The sequence below is a fragment of the Crocodylus porosus genome, unplaced genomic scaffold (genome assembly GCF_001723895.1).
Source record: "Crocodylus porosus isolate Cpor-Errol unplaced genomic scaffold, CroPor_comp1, whole genome shotgun sequence".
Classification (NCBI taxonomy): domain Eukaryota; kingdom Metazoa; phylum Chordata; order Crocodylia; family Crocodylidae; genus Crocodylus; species Crocodylus porosus.
The window spans coordinates 19,136,318-19,152,952 of NW_017728926.1; the positions used below are offsets into that span (position 1 = coordinate 19,136,318).

The following is a 16,635-nucleotide window of genomic DNA, read 5'->3' on the forward strand; positions in this document are numbered from 1 at the left end:
AGTGAGAAGCGCCCACGCCGCCATTTTGTCGGCAGCGGCAGGAGGCGCTTTCAGCCCCTCGGCCCGGACCCTACACCCCGCACCCGCCCCGCTGCCCGAGCCCCGCACCGGTGAGCACGGCGCGGGGGGGCGGTCCCTGCGCGCGGGCCGGGGCAGGTAGGCCCCGAGACTCGTGGAGCGTAAGCAGCCTGGGATGGGGCCTAACAGCTGGGCCCAGTGCGGCAGCTGGGGGGGAAGGGCACCCGGCTGGTCACGTGGTCTCCCCTCCCCCCCCAGCCTTGGAATGGTCCGCTCCCCGCTCCCCTCCAGTTCTCCCCCCGCCCGAGTGGTCTCGTCCTGCTCCCCCTTCCCCCGCCCTGCCTGCGCAGCTGCGGGGTTGTGACTTCTCCTGCAGTTGGGACCACGGGCTGCACCTGTGTCAGCCCAGGGCACCGTAGGCGCTCGGGCAAGGCTTCTCCGGGCGATCCGTCTTTCTATCGGACCCTCTGAGCGGTTGGGGAGAGGCAGAGGGAGGCTTTTGGGGTCACTGCACTCTTCCCCAAGTCTCTCGGCACTAGCATCACCTCCGTAGTGCATGAAGCGTGACAACGAACGTGGGGGTTGTTACCAGTTCCGCAGAACAGAAGAATTTGGGATGTCTTGCTGCAAAATGCACCATGTTGAAACTAATAGGACTGTAAATGCCACGCTAAATAGAAAGAAACAAATTGTTTACCTCTCTCTCTCTCTCTTTTTTTTCCAATCCATTAGTTCTCCAGCGAAGATGTCTGAGTACATCCGAGTTACTGAAGACGAGAATGATGAGCCCATCGAGATCCCCTCAGAGGATGATGGCACTGTCTTGCTGTCTACGGTCACCGCCCAGTTCCCAGGAGCATGTGGCCTGCGTTACAGGAACCCGGTGTCTCAGTGTATGAGGGGAGTCCGGCTGGTGGAAGGAATCCTGCATGCCCCAGAGGCTGGCTGGGGAAATCTAGTCTATGTTGTTAATTATCCCAAAGGTTTGTTGTCTGTGTTCCTGAACTTACCTGTCAGTTGTGGCTCCATTGCAGAGTGATTGTCGCTCTTTTAGGTCCTCTGACATGTGGGGTTATATTTAATTCTAAAGATACTTAGAAAAACAAAGCATTGTTCCTATTTTTGTAAAGAGTTTGAAATCTTTTGGGAAACTTCTAAAGCCCCCAGCCCTATAATAATCTCTGTGTGGTGGCAGGTGTTTGGCCACTTGACAGTCATACCAAGATTGGAGGCAGACATCGTTGTTATTGGGAGAGTGTATGGGGAAGAAGAAGATGAAAAGGAAATAAAATGAACTAAAGAGAATGTATTTCATTTTGGATTGAGCTGTCCTGTCTCAGCTGGTATCTGCCACGCACATATATCAGGCAGGAGTGTGAATATCATTAAGCAGTTCTGCAGTAGAAGGTAGCTGAACTTGTGATATAACTGAGGGTTTAAGCCTTTAACTTCTCTGCCCCAAGATTATGGAACAGTCTGAATTATAACATATAGACAAGAAATGCCATATGTCACTTTTACAGTTTAAATTTCCTGCAACAGATGCTTTCTTCTACAAAGGATTTTTGTATTGTGCTTCTTATGACTGGTGATTAGATGCAGTTTGTGGATTTTTTTTTTTTATGTATGTTTTAATTTCAGATAACAAGAGAAAAATGGATGAAACGGATGCGTCATCAGCTGTGAAAGTGAAACGAGCAGTGCAGAAGACTTCTGATTTGATTGTTTTGGGCCTTCCTTGGAAAACCACTGAACAGGATCTAAAAGAATATTTCAGCACTTTTGGAGAAGTTCTGATGGTGCAGGTAGAGTTCTGCTACACTTTCTCAAGGAGAGTGCCATGGATTCCCAATTCCAAAACTTCTTGAATGAGTGAATAGTATATTAGTACAGGAGACCCTCGTCATTTGTGGGGGATATGTTCTAGAGATCCCTGTAAATGGGGAAATTCGCGGATACGTTCATGAACTTCTTCTGTGTCTGTGTTCATGAACGGTCCGTGCTGGCGGTGGCAAGCACAGAGCTCCTGCAGATGCTGCCGCCACCATCACACTCACTATACACTAGGGAGAGAGAGCGTGGGTTTGAATATTTGCACCATGAATACTCGAAACCCCGAATCTGCAAATAGCGAGGGTTTCCTATAATTGTGATCAAATCTAATTTGCAGTGTGCTATGCTTTTCTTGGTTGCATTGTCATGTGTTCAGGTAGAAAAATCCCTTTTCTGCAGCTCTGTTCTTGTCTAGAGTAGTGCACGTGAGATCCAGAAAAGGCCTGTTTTGTTTTGCTTGTTCATGTTATTATGTTGTTAAGTAGCTTTGTTACTTTAAAGACTTGTGTTTTATAGTCTGAGCATTAAGTTTTTAGCTTTGTCTGAGGTATTAAAACAATTCTTCACTGAATCCTATTGTGTTTTGCAATGGTAACTGATGCATTCTGATTTCATGGGTATAAAGTCTGTAGGTGGGGTTTTTTCCCCTGCCTTCATTCCTGTCAGTGCTAGGAGTTGTTTCATAAGATGATGAATGGCCTAAGGCTGCAGCTAGAGTACTGCATCCAATTCTGGGCTCTGCAATTCAAAAAAGGATGTCAAGAAGCTTGAGAAAGTCCAGAGGAGAGCCACATGCATGATCAGAGGGCAAGAGAATAGGCTGTATGAAGAGAGGCTGAGAGCCATGGGACTCGTTAGTCTGGAAAAGCACAGGCTCGGGGGGACCTGGTGGCCACCTATAAGTACATAAGGGGTGTTCATCAGGATCTGGGAGAATGTCTCTTCACCAGAGCACAGCAAGGACCAATGGTCATAAACTCCTACAAGGCTGTTTTAGGCTGGACATAAGAAAAAATTTCTTTACTGTCGGAGCCTCCAAGACCTGGAATAGACTCCCTCCAAATGTGGTGCAGGTACCTACTGTGGATGTATTCAAGAACTGTTTGGATGCTTGTCTTGCTGGGGTCCTTTGACCCTAGCTGACTTCCTACCCCTGGGGCAGGAGGCTGGACTTGATGATCTTCAAGGTCCCTTCCAGCCCTAATGTCTATGAATCTATATTGAGCTAAGTAATAAAAACTTCACATTGCACATTTTCAGCAAGTAGTATTTCTTTTTTGATCAGAAAATGACCAGTAACTAACATGGGTTGTAGGTAACTTACAAATACTGGTTCATAGTATTGTGATTTTTCAGGATTATAACTATGGATAACTTTTTTTTTCCTTCTTAGGTTAAGAAAGACATTAAATCTGGTCACTCAAAGGGGTTTGGTTTTGTTCGATTTACGGATTATGAAACCCAGGTGAAAGTGATGTCTCAGCGACACATGATAGATGGAAGATGGTGCGACTGTAAACTTCCTAATTCCAAGGTATTTTGCCTTAATTGCATAGAAACAAAAGGTGTGGCTTTTAGCAGGATCTGTGAGGTGAGGATGAGACTAAGAAAATAGGAGAAGGGACTGAAGCTGAGCTGGAGGAGTAGGTGGAATAGGGTTAGAGAAAATACTAAGATAGTACAGAGGAATTGTACAAACTATAGAGCATCCTGATGACATCACAGAAAATGTTCATCAGTCCTTGCTTGAACTCTTCCCGATACACTGGCAAATTAGAGAAAATTAAAACAGGGATGCTTAACTGGCTTAAGGCCAGAGTTGAGTCTGTATCAGAGCTGGGAACAAAACTCAGAACTGCAGACTAGATAAATGTTGTTCTTTCCATGTATATGGATACAAACTGAATATTTACAGCAGAAAGACCTAGTTAGTTTCTTTTTGTCATCCTTTTTTTCTAGTTCGTCTTCCTCTTGTGTGTTTTGTTTTATATACCTGTCCCATTTGTATCAGGGTAGAAAATGTTCCAGTCATAAACAAACCCCCAGTCAGAAGAGCAGACTGTGATTTGTGGTGGGCTGTATATACTTGTCCTTCCACCACTGTGAGAGTTAGCAGAACAGTATCAGAGCTGGAATGTAATGGTTCCCTCTGATGTGTAGTGAGTCCTGAAACGTACAGCTCTGTTTGTTCAGAGTAGCTTCTGGCTCAGTCTTGTAGTATTTCTCTTGGATGGTACTGTCTTCTGTGACGTTCTCTCTATCTGGAGTGGAGGGTTGCTTTTCTTTATCTTACAACAACTGTCATATTCCTAATGTGCATTATGAGCTATTGTACAAGAAACTCCGTTGTCTTTCATGCTCAGATGACTAGCAGTTCTTACTCAGTAGTTTGTTTGGGTTTTTTTTTTAATCCTACCCAGCAAAGTCCTGATGAGCCCTTGCGTAGCAGAAAGGTGTTTGTTGGTCGCTGCACTGAGGACATGACAGCAGATGAGCTCCGACAGTTCTTTTCTCAGTATGGAGAAGTGGTAGATGTCTTCATTCCCAAACCCTTCCGAGCTTTTGCTTTTGTTACATTCGCAGATGATCAGGTAGGTACTTCCTCTGTACTTCCATCTCTAATGCTTAGGAAACTTACACAAGTGGTTCCCAAACTGCAGGCCACAAGACTGCATTTAATTGCCTTCAGATTATAGTGCCTCCACCTCGCATTCTTCAGTTTGAAGTTTGATAAGATGCATAGCAGTCTATGAGAAGTCCTGAGGATTGACAGTGGTCTGCTCCAAGTCTGAGAACTGCTCTTAAGCATTCAGTATCCCTATTTATCATTCATACAGAAACATTGTTAATTAATGTATAATTGAAGTCAGATGTGGATCATCCAGTTTTAGAATTCCAATGTTACTTGGAATATAACTGATTTGCGTGTTCAAACTTACAGTTTACTTAGTCTTTTTCAGCTAATAGTTCTTAAGACTAGATTGAGTCAGTTTGATTCAGTTAACACTTCTTATGAGAATTAAATGTATACTCTCCTGTTGCAGCTTAGAGATCTGTTTAAAATAATATATTTTTATGTTGTGCTGTACTAAGTGTAAAATATATATTATCTAATCATATGTTTGCTGAAATCCCTTATGTCTTACAGGTTGCCCAGTCTCTTTGTGGAGAAGACTTGATCATTAAAGGAATCAGCGTACATATATCCAATGCTGAACCTAAGCACAATAGTAATAGACAGTTAGAAAGAGGTGGAAGATTTGGTGGTAATCCAGGAGGCTTTGGGAATCAGGGTGGATTTGGTAACAGCAGAGGGGGAGGAGGTGGGTTGGGAAACAACCAGGGCAGTAATATGGGTGGTGGGATGAACTTTGGAGCTTTTAGCATCAATCCTGCTATGATGGCAGCAGCCCAAGCAGCATTGCAGAGCAGCTGGGGAATGATGGGCATGTTAGCTAGTCAACAGAACCAGTCAGGTCCATCTGGAAACAACCAGCCTCAAGGCAACATGCAAAGGGAACAGAACCAGGGTTTCAGTTCAGGAAATAACTCTTATGGCGGATCTACCTCGGGGGCAGCAATAGGCTGGGGCTCAGCATCAAATGCAGGCTCGAGCAGTGGGTTTAACGGAGGCTTTGGTTCAAGTATGGATTCCAAATCATCGGGCTGGGGTATGTAGACACTTTGGGCTCGGATGCTGACTCTATGGTGGGAAATCAAATTTTTCTAAAGTCATGGTAAGTATATTGTAAATTACATATATACTAAAATTTTCCAAATCAGTTTGTTCAATGTGCAGTATATTCAACAGTATTTTTGACATTTTTTTTTCTTTTGTAAAAAGAAAGGCTAAAGGAATTTTATAAGTTTTGTTACATGACTTGTTGGACTATTGAATGGTTGACAGTGAACTGCAGTTTGCCTGATGGGTAAACTAACACTACAATTGATAGGAAAGGCTTCTGTAATGATTTGTCCCTTGTTTTCTGGTTAGCTGAATTCTTTGCATGTCCAAAATGAAAACCATTGGTCAGGAACTACATTCTTTCCCTCTTGTTTTAATTTGATCCCCACCATAAGAATCTCTCCAAACGCCCCAGTTGGAGAACACAGCGTCGGTGTTAGTTTTTTGTTTGTTTGTTTTGTTGTTTTTTTTCATTTTAACATTGTCTCCCCTCATGTTAAAGTACGATATGAAGGCTTCATTTAATCTCTGCAGTTCATCTCATTTCAAATGTGTATGGAAGAAGCACTTCATTGAAAGCAGTGCTGTAAATATTCTGCCTTAGGAATACTTCTGTCTACATGCTTTCTCATCCAAGAAAACTTCATCACACTGCACATGCTACGTCTTAGACGGTGGGTGTTCCATTTTTATCCGCTACTCTTTATTTCATGGAGTCGTATCAACGCTATGAACGCAAGGCTGTGAGATGGAACCAGAAGGCTGTTTGAACTTTGAAACCTTGTGTGGGATTGATGGTGGTGCCGAGGCATGAGAGGGCTGGTATGTGCGAGAAAAAGGAGAGAGCGCATGCAGAGACCTGGTGGTGCATTATGGGATTTTATTTTACTTGGCAAGATGTCTCTCAATCCTGTGGCTTTGGTGAGAGAGTGTGCAGAGAGCAATGATAGCAAATAAAGTACGAGTGTTTCTTGTATTCAAAGGACATCCATATCTGGAAGACTAAGTGGGTTTTATACCTAGTTAACCAATTAGTTGAATGTGTTATGTGAAATGAATATTTGTATTTTTTTTCCCTTATGTCAACTGCTGTGAATGCTGTATGGTGTGTGTTCTTTTCTGTTAATGATATGTAAGTGTGGTAATGTGAATTGAAGATGATGGGGTTTGTGATGAGAACACTGAGCTTGTGGTGCACTTTGTAGTAGTTCTTAGGGCAAAGTTCACCAGCAAGCTCAGTGTGCCTCTAAAGGCTGGAAGTTCCACTGTCTGTAAGATTTCCATAAGAATGCTGTTTGCTGCAGTTCTGTGTTTGGATGCTTTTTATAAGATTTGTCATTGTAGGAAATTCTTAAATAAAACTGATTTAAGTAATATGTGTCTTTGTTTTGCAGCCCTGAATGCAAAGAATTCATAGCAGTTAATTTATTTTATCCATTTGAGATGAACTTCTGTAAAGTTTCTTTGCAGTAACTTGGTTTGTTACAGATAAACGTGCTCTAAAATAAGTCAAATGGATCCATCACTCATCATGTATTGGTACCGGACACCCACCTTTATAATCCACCAGCTTTTTCTTTTTCTTTTTTTTTTTCCAATTGTTCGGTGATATGTATCTCTAAAATCCAGTTCTCATAAGTGTGGGTGCCCTCACCTTGAATGGTAAGCAGCTCTTTCCCAGGCTACATTTTCACCAAGGAAGCTTTCTTGTTTTTGGGATTTGTGATGGTGGTTTGTTTTTTTTTTGTTTTGTTTTGTTTTTGTTTGTTTTTTTAAATGGAAAAAGAGGTAAGGGGGAGGAAAGCAAACACTTACACAGGTTAGATTTATTGCTCTTTGATATTTTTCCAGAGCAGTTTATTTTGAAGCTGAATGCATAGCAAAGTACTGTGGACATCTTTAAATCAATCTGCTGATTTGGAACCAATTGCTAAGTCTTTCCATTATAATTCCAGCACAGAAGAAACTCTCAGCTTTTGACTAAAATAAAGTTAGACCACAATAGAAACTGTCCAGCTGAACCAAGAATATTAATGACTTAACAGTTTTTTTTTAGAAGCCCTGATGGCAATTTAACAAACTTAGTTTTCGGAAATTCTAAGAGGCTTCTTTATGCTGAAAGGTTGAATGTATGAAATAGTAACACATTCAGCAGTATTACTTCCTTGACTGTGTTAAGATCTAAAATAATTATTATAATGTATTTGTACTTGAAAACCAATACATGCCACACTGATCCTCTTATTGCTGTACTCCATTATACTGTATATTTACTATTTTTAAATATGAAGAATTAAGGGAACTAGCTTAGGTTCTTCTTTTGATGTGGATAGTTAGCTTAATTTTGGAAGGGGATTTTGAATTAGTATGTGTTTGCCATATTTTTCTTATGAATAGAGGCCATTGAAATGTTGGGTAATTGTGCACTAATGTTAATTTCTAATACTGCAGTACTAGTAGATTGCTGGCAGCCAGGTCTTGATGAACACTTGAAAAAAGAAAAGCGTAGTAAACATTCAAGACATTCAGAAGCAATCCCACCTCTTTCATTAGTTATATCCCTCTACAAAGAGTTACTTAATTTTGATTCTGAACCTAAATCATAATGATTTCCAAACTCTGTACCATCTGTGAATTTTGCATTTTAGCACTTGCACTATTACCAGCTACTGCTGCTGAGTAACACTTTAAAATGGTACTCTGGAACCTCCAAAGACTAAAGTGTGGCATCCCTGCAAGGAACGCGATGGTAAGTTTTTGTCATTAGCATGGCTTTAATTTGTTTAAAATTGTTTTAAATCCAAGATCAGGTCTCAACAGGCTAGCAGTGTTGGGTAACCTTTGCTATGATTTTAATCTCCCCTTACCCTCAGACAAAATCTTTGGAAGACTTATAGAAGTATTTTCAAACTTTATTAGTCACTTTCTCTAAATGCTTTGCATATTCTAGTGTTTTTAAGTGAGCTAATAAAAATATATTATTACTACATGCAAGTGTTTGGAGTCTTGTTTTTAACAAATTGCACTTATATTTTGTGTGTAAAATACTGAAACTAGAGAGATGAAGGATTTTAGAGACTAGGAAACATCATGCATTTATTTATAAATTTGAAAGACAACATTTGTGTGTGGTTTTTTAGGTTAATTTAAGGAAAAGCAAGCTGATACTTTAATATGCTCTGGACTTATCTAATTGCTTTTTCTTTGTTTAAGCTAATCTGCTGAATGTCTTCTAATTTGACTGGTTGAGACCATACTACTAACATTTTTGAAATGTTGGATTTCCTCTATTGCCTTGCTTAAATAGGGGTGCAGAAACTGGGAGTGCAGAATTACATTAATGTTATTGCACTTAACTGCAAAAATTATATTGGTTTTAATATTATTTTATAATTTTGGTTGTACTTGGTTGCTCTAACTTTGCCGAAGCTGGTGTTTTTGTAAAGACAAGTTATCAAAAACAAACAAACTCCAAAACAGTGCAAGGTTCCCTATAAATGCACGTAATGTAACATCTTAAGTGCCAGTCTTGATTAGTGTGAAAGCATTTTACCCATAGCCTCTGAGAGAAGCCACAGAACTTCTGCAGTTACCTCGATTGATGCTGTTGGAATCTTTTGAATTGTAGGATTCATTTTTAAGGGCTAAAATGTATTTTTCCTTTTAAATGCTTTTTCAGGTGTTAAGGGGAACATTAAAGTTGTGCCAGTGACAACTGCTTTTATCTTCCCCAAATATTTTTTTTAACTTTAAATTATCATCCGCTACAAATGGAACCAGGTTTTTCTTCTGAAACCGTAATTAAAATACACTCACCAGAAAAGCCGCTAAATGTTAATTCTTTTTTTTAAGTTTTATTTATTTTATGCATAGTTAACACTTGTTTATAGTCATGTGACTATCGCATAAGAACTAACATAGAAAACACCATTTCAGTGTAAAATTACAAAAAGTTGGCTCAACCACTTGGACTACTATAAAACCTGAAAGCATTTCTAATGCCTGACTCATGTCCCGTAAACTCGAAGTTGCTCAAAAATTAGAAGATAATCTGTTAAATGTGGTGGGTGTCAATGCAAAATAGAAACTTTCTCTCTGCTCCCTTTTCCCTTAAGTACTGCAGACTTAAAATGGTTTAAGAATTGTTTACCATAGTATTTTGAATCCATGAAATGTAGTTATACACATTTGTGTATACTCCATATTGATCAGCCACACCACACTCTAGGCCCCAAGACACAATACCACCAATGACCCATTTCTTAGTCTGACTGTCTAAGAAAGCAAATGGTCCCCCACTATCACCCTGACAAGAATCCTTCCCCTCTCCTTCAGCTCCTGCACAAAACATGTTTTCTGTTACTATCAGAGGTTTTCCATCTGCAGCTTGCTTGTTTGCATATAGATTTTTACACTTTTGCTGGTCAGTAACTGTTAATTCAGCATACAGTAGGTAATTGGAAGAGAGCCCTTTCTCAGTTTTTCCCCAGCCTGATACAAGTCCCATCTCATCTGTTTTCACCTGAAATCTTGCTTCTCTTCCTGGCAAACAAATGGGTGTGATGTTTGCATTAATTGGGACTTTATGCTTCAGTTTAATCAGTGCAATGTCATTGTTAAAATTGATATCATCATTTTTATAACCTTCATGAACAAAAATTGCTTCTGCCCAGGCTTGCTGGTAATGAACTGAATATTTGTTAAGTAGTCCCATTTTGATGGTCAAGGACAGTGGGTTTCTCTGATCAGCAACAACATGAGCAGCTGTTAAAACCCAGTTGTCTAACAAAAGGGAACCACCCCCTGCTCTTCCTCTTTCATCGGTTAACAGGACCTGCCATGGTAATTCTCCAGGTTTTGCCCTTTTTCCTCCATATATACGTAGCAAAGATGTCACAGTTCGTGTTCCACAAACTGAGAGAAGAGAAATAAGTATGGCAATAAATACCAAGCATTTAAAGATGCAAACTTGTTACTAAACCTACCCTGGTGAATCCACAAAGCAAATTACAATACTTATCCATGGACTTTAAAAGGTGAAATAATTTGCAAAGGGGGCAAGAGTGACTATTTAGGTAATGTTTTCAGTAGACTTCAGCTTTAAATTCCATTAATTCTTATATGTATGATAGGGAATGAAAAATTTGCTTTGAAATAACTGTAGGGAATCTAAAGAGTTGTGCTTAAAAGAATACTTAATGGTTCAATGCATATGACTAAATAATGCAGAATATTCTTCACAGGAGGACTTCATAGGCTTTTTCAGGCCCTCTTCAAAGTTTTGCAAATCAGTTGTGAGGCTGCCCAAGCATTCACAGTGTTCTGTAATAAAGCTACCGGACAGGGCTTGGATTCACTCAATCCTACTTGGTTAGTATGTTGTCATGTAAACCAGACTAGTGTTTAAATAAGCAAAGAACTCTCAGGTTAAGGATTATGAAGTTTCTGTCTATTTCTCATACCAGCCTTGTGTGCTTCTGAATTGATATATAAAAAACGTACGAATGTAAACAGTCCTAAATCTGGTTTGCATTGCCCTTGGGAAGGGCAGGTTCTCAGCTTTGAGCCCTCATGTTAACAGCGACGGGGAACTTGAGATAAGGCCACAGAGGAGTCTTGAAAAGGATCCAGTGTAAGAGGAGAAGGATACATTTGAGTTGGGAGCTACAGTGGATCCCAGTTGAACTCTAGATGCTGTGATGTTTAGACCTGTCAGTTTGTCATTCATTTTTCACTGATCTAATGCAAATAAAGTGGGTTACTCATTGCATTTACCTCATCTTGGTAAGTCAACGCAAGGCAAATTATAGCATGTTTTACATTTAATAACAATTGTGCAGGTGTTAATTTTTTGAGGGGTTTTTGTGAAATTGATGTCCATTGAAGGCTGATAGCTAGGGAAAAGTAATTTTGTGGACTTAATATCACTAGGAAAGCTACAGATTGTTTTGATCATTCTTTTAATTGCAACTTAAATAAAAGCTGGTTTCCTTCTGCATGATAAAGAGCTGCCCAATTGCTTGTGATGAATAGTGCTCATATACAAAAGTTTGGTAATAACAATGTTTAAAGACCAGTCATAAGACACCTACTGAATATATTTTCCTAAGGTCAAGTCCTTGTTTATCTATACCAATCAAACTTGATGTATCAACTCGCGCATTACCTGGCTCACAGATGGGAAGTGCTTTTTCTCCGTTGGAATTCTTCCAGAATCCATCAGCACTGCACTGATACTTATCTGCAATCAGAAAGGCAGAAATTTTAAGAACATACATGCACAATTCCGGTCCTATTTTTGTAGCTAGGCATCTATGAGACATCCATGTATCTGAACATAATGTAAGAATTGCCATTTGCTGTGGTGATTCCACTTTACAAGCTCCTGTGGTCCATCCTGCCCAGCATTCTGTATCACCCAAGGGCAGAGTGGATGTTGAAAGGGAGAGTGCACTGGGTGTAACCGGGGTTTCCCCCCTACTGTTTGTCACAGCCCACAGCATTTAAAGTTTAGGAAGGTCTAATTCAGAGCCTGTACTTCTCCTGTGCTTAAATGTGTCCAGTTCCTTTTTAAAATCTGGCTTAAACCATCAGCTTCCACAACAGCTGGTGACAATGAGTTCCACACTCTAATCATGTGCTGTGTGAAAAAGAATTTGTTAGTTTTAAACTTAAGATCTAGTTTAATTTTGTGACCCCTAGTTAACTCTTTAAGTACCAGACTACAGTCATGGGGTGCTACCCTAATTTTGTGTAGTCTTGGATGAAAATTGTCTGTGCATTATCTGTCCCCACCCCTTTATTGAGCGGTGAGAGGGCAGGATCCTTCACAGTTTATGTAGCTTAAGACCAGGGTCTTTGTGCCACAGGAGCTCATGAAGTAGAATCTCCACAGTTGTGATAAGCATCCCCCAGCTGAAGTTAAGGAGATGTATGAAGTGTTAAGTGCCTGAATTAAACCCTGTATAATAAGTGCTGCACCAGAGCTTAGTGCCAGTTTTCCCATAAGTACTTGTGGGAAACAAAAGATTGGGCCTCTAAAAAATGTTTCCCCTTACCGTTACTCTTCTCTTTCATACTGTAGAAAGGGCCCTCACACTTGTACTGGATTTCAGCTTTGTAGGTGGTCACTTCTGGTCTTGTGACGTATGTAACAGTGCCGTTGTCTATGTCCTCAGGTGGGCCACAGTTGACAACTAAACAGTTAACAAATAGGAAAAGAAAAGGGAAAAAAGCCCCTTAATTGGATTAAAGTAAAAAAAAAAAAAGCCATGTGAGCAGGAGCTGGTTGGGTGGAAATACTATTAGAATAATTTATTTTCCTCAATAATAGCCTGGCTATTCACAGAAAAATCCCTCGCTACTGTGGTCTCAAAGCAAACTTGTTGCTGTTGCCAGCGGTGACTTTTTAAAAAACCAGAAGTCTAGTGTCTAAATTTTAAATAAAAATACAATTTAATAAGAAAGGGGTCATTTGTACCCAAATAAAAGTATTCCATCCCATGCTTCTACATCGTCTCATACTTCGGAAAATACTCTGTCAGAGAACTAAAAATTAGCATACTGCAAAGATAAAAACTTGTGCCTAATAGTAATATACTTACTGATGCATTTTGCCATCGGCTTATTCCAGGAACCATCCTTTTGACATTCTGCTTTAAAAGATTTCACAACCAGTTCATTCTATAGGGCAGAAAAAGAGGATGTAAAGATCTATTTATTTCTTTAAAAACTGACTCAGTCAACTTCACAGTGTTGCTACTCCCTGAAAAAGAGTCAGACTTAATGTCTACTCACCAGCCTGAAATAAAAATATGCTGTACTAAATAGATTTTATAGGCTCGTGATGCCATTCTCAGATGTCCTTGCCTGTTCTCACGTTGTTGCAGTACCCTAACACTTCTACAGTGGGTACAGTAGTCCCTATGTTACACTCGTACTGTTTTCCAATAAGTAATAACTGTCCTCCTGGACACAAACCCTACCTAGCTGAGGTTTGAGGGCCATGTGAAAGGAGGGAAGCTTAAGTTTCCTGGGAGTTTGAATCCACTTTACATTTGTTTGCTACAGCAGTCTGACCCACTTATGCTTCTCTGGAGTCCTCATCAATGAGAAATGTAATGCTGTAAAGTATGTCAAGAAGAAATGTAGCAGATCTTGCAGTTGATCAGTTTTTGCACAAACCCTCCCTTTATTGTATGTCATGGTGAAGTGAATAGACAAAGCTCTAATATAATTAGTTGTCTTGATTTTGAACATAAACAGAAACAACATGTAACTCGTAACCAGAACAGGTACTAGAGTAATACCAAACACGTAAAAAGAAGGAATAGTTGGCCGTGGTATGTTTTTATACTGTGCATTAAAATAAGAACGCGTCTTACTGGAAGTACATAACAGCAAAACTGTGATCTAAGTATATGCTCCCAACAGGCTTCTGCGTTTTGGAATATCATCAGAAGTCCCCTGCTGGGAGCTGAAGTTGAAATGCTGTGAAGCAGTCTAAAATATTTTTTTAGGCAGCAGACACGAAACGTTCTAGTTTTAATTTTTCTGCCTTAGTGCTCCGCATATTGCCTCGGTAGGCCAGGCTTTACAGTCTTCTTTTTTATCTCCCAATGCAGCCACCAACAAATTTACAAGTGCAGCAGCCCAAAAGCATCAATAAAACCTGTTTGGGAAAGGATAGTTTTTTGGAAAGGACAACTGAAAGATGATAACTAACATGCACACAATTATGGTTTGGAAAGAAATTGTTTCTGTGTGACAGTGGTTAAAGCAGCCAGCAATCCTACCTACTGTTTACTCCAACAAAGATTTAAGTCCACACGGGAAAGCAGAATATGAGGAGCTTGTGGTTTACCTACTTCCAACAGCACATATCCAGCATCGCAAGACAGATGGTAATAATCCTTCAGAATGTATTGTGCTTGCACTGGTCTGATGTGGCCATTGGGTGGTGCTTTAGGATTAGGGCACAGTGGAGCTGTAGAGGGATGCATGACAAAATATCATATTTCCTTCTGAAATGGAGTCTAATCTTTGTTGGTAACGACCGATAAAGCTATGCGTCATCTCTCCCCACACACACAGGCATGCACATGCAAAAGTTACTGAGAGCAAAAGGAAACATTGAAGTGAGGCAGGCATAGTAAAACCTTGCTGACATACACTCGAGTCATCCTCACAGTGTATTTGATTACTCAGATTCAGCCCCATGCTGGAAGACTAGTCAATCTAGAGTTATGCAGTGAAGAGTCTCGTGTAGTCACAAGTTCCTTGCTCTAAACAAGTCCAATGCTTGCTCTGGACAGCCTACACCACCCCAGATGGTTCTGGTGCTGTAGTACCTATTGCTCTGGATACTCCCTGGCAGACTTTTTAAAATTTAATAAAGCTCTGGTGACATGTAAGCATGAAATAGAGCTGCCTGATTGCTGTTGTCCTGCCTCACTGAGGTCTGAGAGTAGCTTGGAGTCAAGTCGTGAGTAGGGGCCTCTTTTCTTTGAAGGGAAATTAATGTCTTAGATGTGTTGGGTGGTGAAATGACAGCTGTGACCAACAACGTGGCACCAGCTATCATCACTAGGCTGCACACTGGCATTCTGGACCTTTATGGTGATGGAAGTGATAGACAGTATCCTGCTCCAAACGTGCAAAGAAGCAATTACTTGAGGTGAAGGAAAGTCTCCATTTAGGACAGATCCTGGGACATGTCATTGACTCTGCCCTGTACAGAAAACACAGGAACCATTTGCTATAATCCTAAGCTCCCCATTAAGGCTGCAGAAGGGAAGGTTGGTTGTGTATCAGTAAACTCAATCTCACGGAAGTACCTTTACTACTGAGCTTAGCCAAAAAGCTGACAAGGTGCAAGTGTGGCAAAAATGAATCTGAGCACTAAAAAGAACAACACTGGTTTTAAATATGTGACTAGAAGGGATCCCCTGGATCACAACCCAGTTCCCTGCTACTACAGGTAACTACATTGTCTTTCTGCTTTCATGAACTTACCGAACCACCCTAAAACAACTTATGTTTTTCCCCCACCCCCAATTACACTCTTCAGGAGGCCGCTTTAGACCCTCGTTCTGCTGGTGGTCAGAAGCCTCATTACCAGCCTAAATTTACTCCTGGCCAGTACACTCCTATTAGTTTTAGGGCAGACACTGCCCTTTAACTTAACCAACCTTCTACCTCTCAGGTGCTTTCCCTTCAGGGAATTTAGACAGCAACTGGCTCTCCACCCAGCTTTCAGATGAGCTGCACAAGCCCAGCTCTTTTAATGTCTTCTCTGTTCTCTCCCAGTTCTGGTTTGAATTCTTCCTTCTTGAAAGTAGTGGTCAAACTGGGTAGCAATGCAGATGAGGCCCACCTGCACCTATGCTTTGCGCACTGGCATTTAGATTTCCCTATCTTTACTAGCAGTATCTCATCCTAGGACCACATTTCCCTCAAGACCAACTGACTTTTTCACTGTGCTGTTCCCACCTGCTCTGTATTTGCATCTCCCAACTTTGTGTCATCAGCAAGTTCTTTTTTGCATGTTCCTACATCTTGTGTGAAGATTATTAAAGGAAATGTTAATGAACATTGGTCCCAAGACCAATCCTAGGGTAGCTTTACTAATAACCTCCCTCCTTCAACACCACCCATTATTTTCATTTTAGCTAGTGTCTTACCCACTTTACAAATGTACTACTTCACTTATCCACTTTAAGTGATAACTCTGCCTATGGCCCTGTACCAATGCCTAGTCACGTCATGGAGTCATAGAGCAGTTGGGTGGGAAGGGACTCCACAGATTATCTAGTCCAGTGTTTCTCAACCAGTGGTGGGACACAAAGGTCATGTAGGTGGGACTTCAACTCATTGCCCAATTGAAAAAAATTAAAGTTGTTTGCACTTCAGAGAGATGAATCAACGGCTATCTCAAACAATGGGGTTTTGTTTTTATCATGGTGGGATCAGGGTTTTTTGACAAAAGGGTTGGTGGGACATAAAGGTGCAAGAGATTGAGAACCTCTGATCTAGTCCAACCTGTCTCGGGCAGAGGGATCAGCCCTATGCAAATACACAATACATCTGGGTAGTTTAAT

The 16,635-nt window shown here is 40.7% G+C and overlaps 2 protein-coding genes across 3 annotated transcripts in view; one reads left to right on the forward strand and one right to left on the reverse strand.

Annotated features, from left to right (window-relative positions):
• Nucleotides 1-6,910, forward strand: TARDBP (TAR DNA binding protein). The gene is made up of 6 exons (XM_019541681.1): nucleotides 1-110; nucleotides 751-1,001; nucleotides 1,660-1,823; nucleotides 3,245-3,385; nucleotides 4,272-4,442; nucleotides 5,000-6,910. Exons 2-6 carry the CDS (start codon nucleotides 764-766, stop codon nucleotides 5,528-5,530), a joined length of 1,245 nt encoding a protein of 414 aa, XP_019397226.1. The 5' UTR covers nucleotides 1-110; nucleotides 751-763; the 3' UTR covers nucleotides 5,531-6,910.
• MASP2 (mannan binding lectin serine peptidase 2) overlaps nucleotides 6,313-16,635 on the reverse strand; it is a 25,475-nt gene continuing 15,152 nt past the window's right edge. Inside the window, exons 9-13 of one of the 2 annotated variants that reach the window (XM_019541677.1) lie at nucleotides 14,404-14,522; nucleotides 13,141-13,219; nucleotides 12,595-12,732; nucleotides 11,703-11,777; nucleotides 6,313-10,450 (exon numbers count right to left, since the gene is read on the reverse strand). In XM_019541677.1, coding sequence (XP_019397222.1) covers nucleotides 9,672-10,450; nucleotides 11,703-11,777; nucleotides 12,595-12,732; nucleotides 13,141-13,219; nucleotides 14,404-14,522 — 1,190 coding nt within the window. In that variant the 3' untranslated portion in view covers nucleotides 6,313-9,671. Of the gene's footprint in view, nucleotides 11,276-11,702; nucleotides 11,778-12,594; nucleotides 12,733-13,140; nucleotides 13,220-14,403; nucleotides 14,523-16,635 lie in introns of both variants that reach the window. The other variant, XM_019541678.1, reaches the window with a different exon arrangement.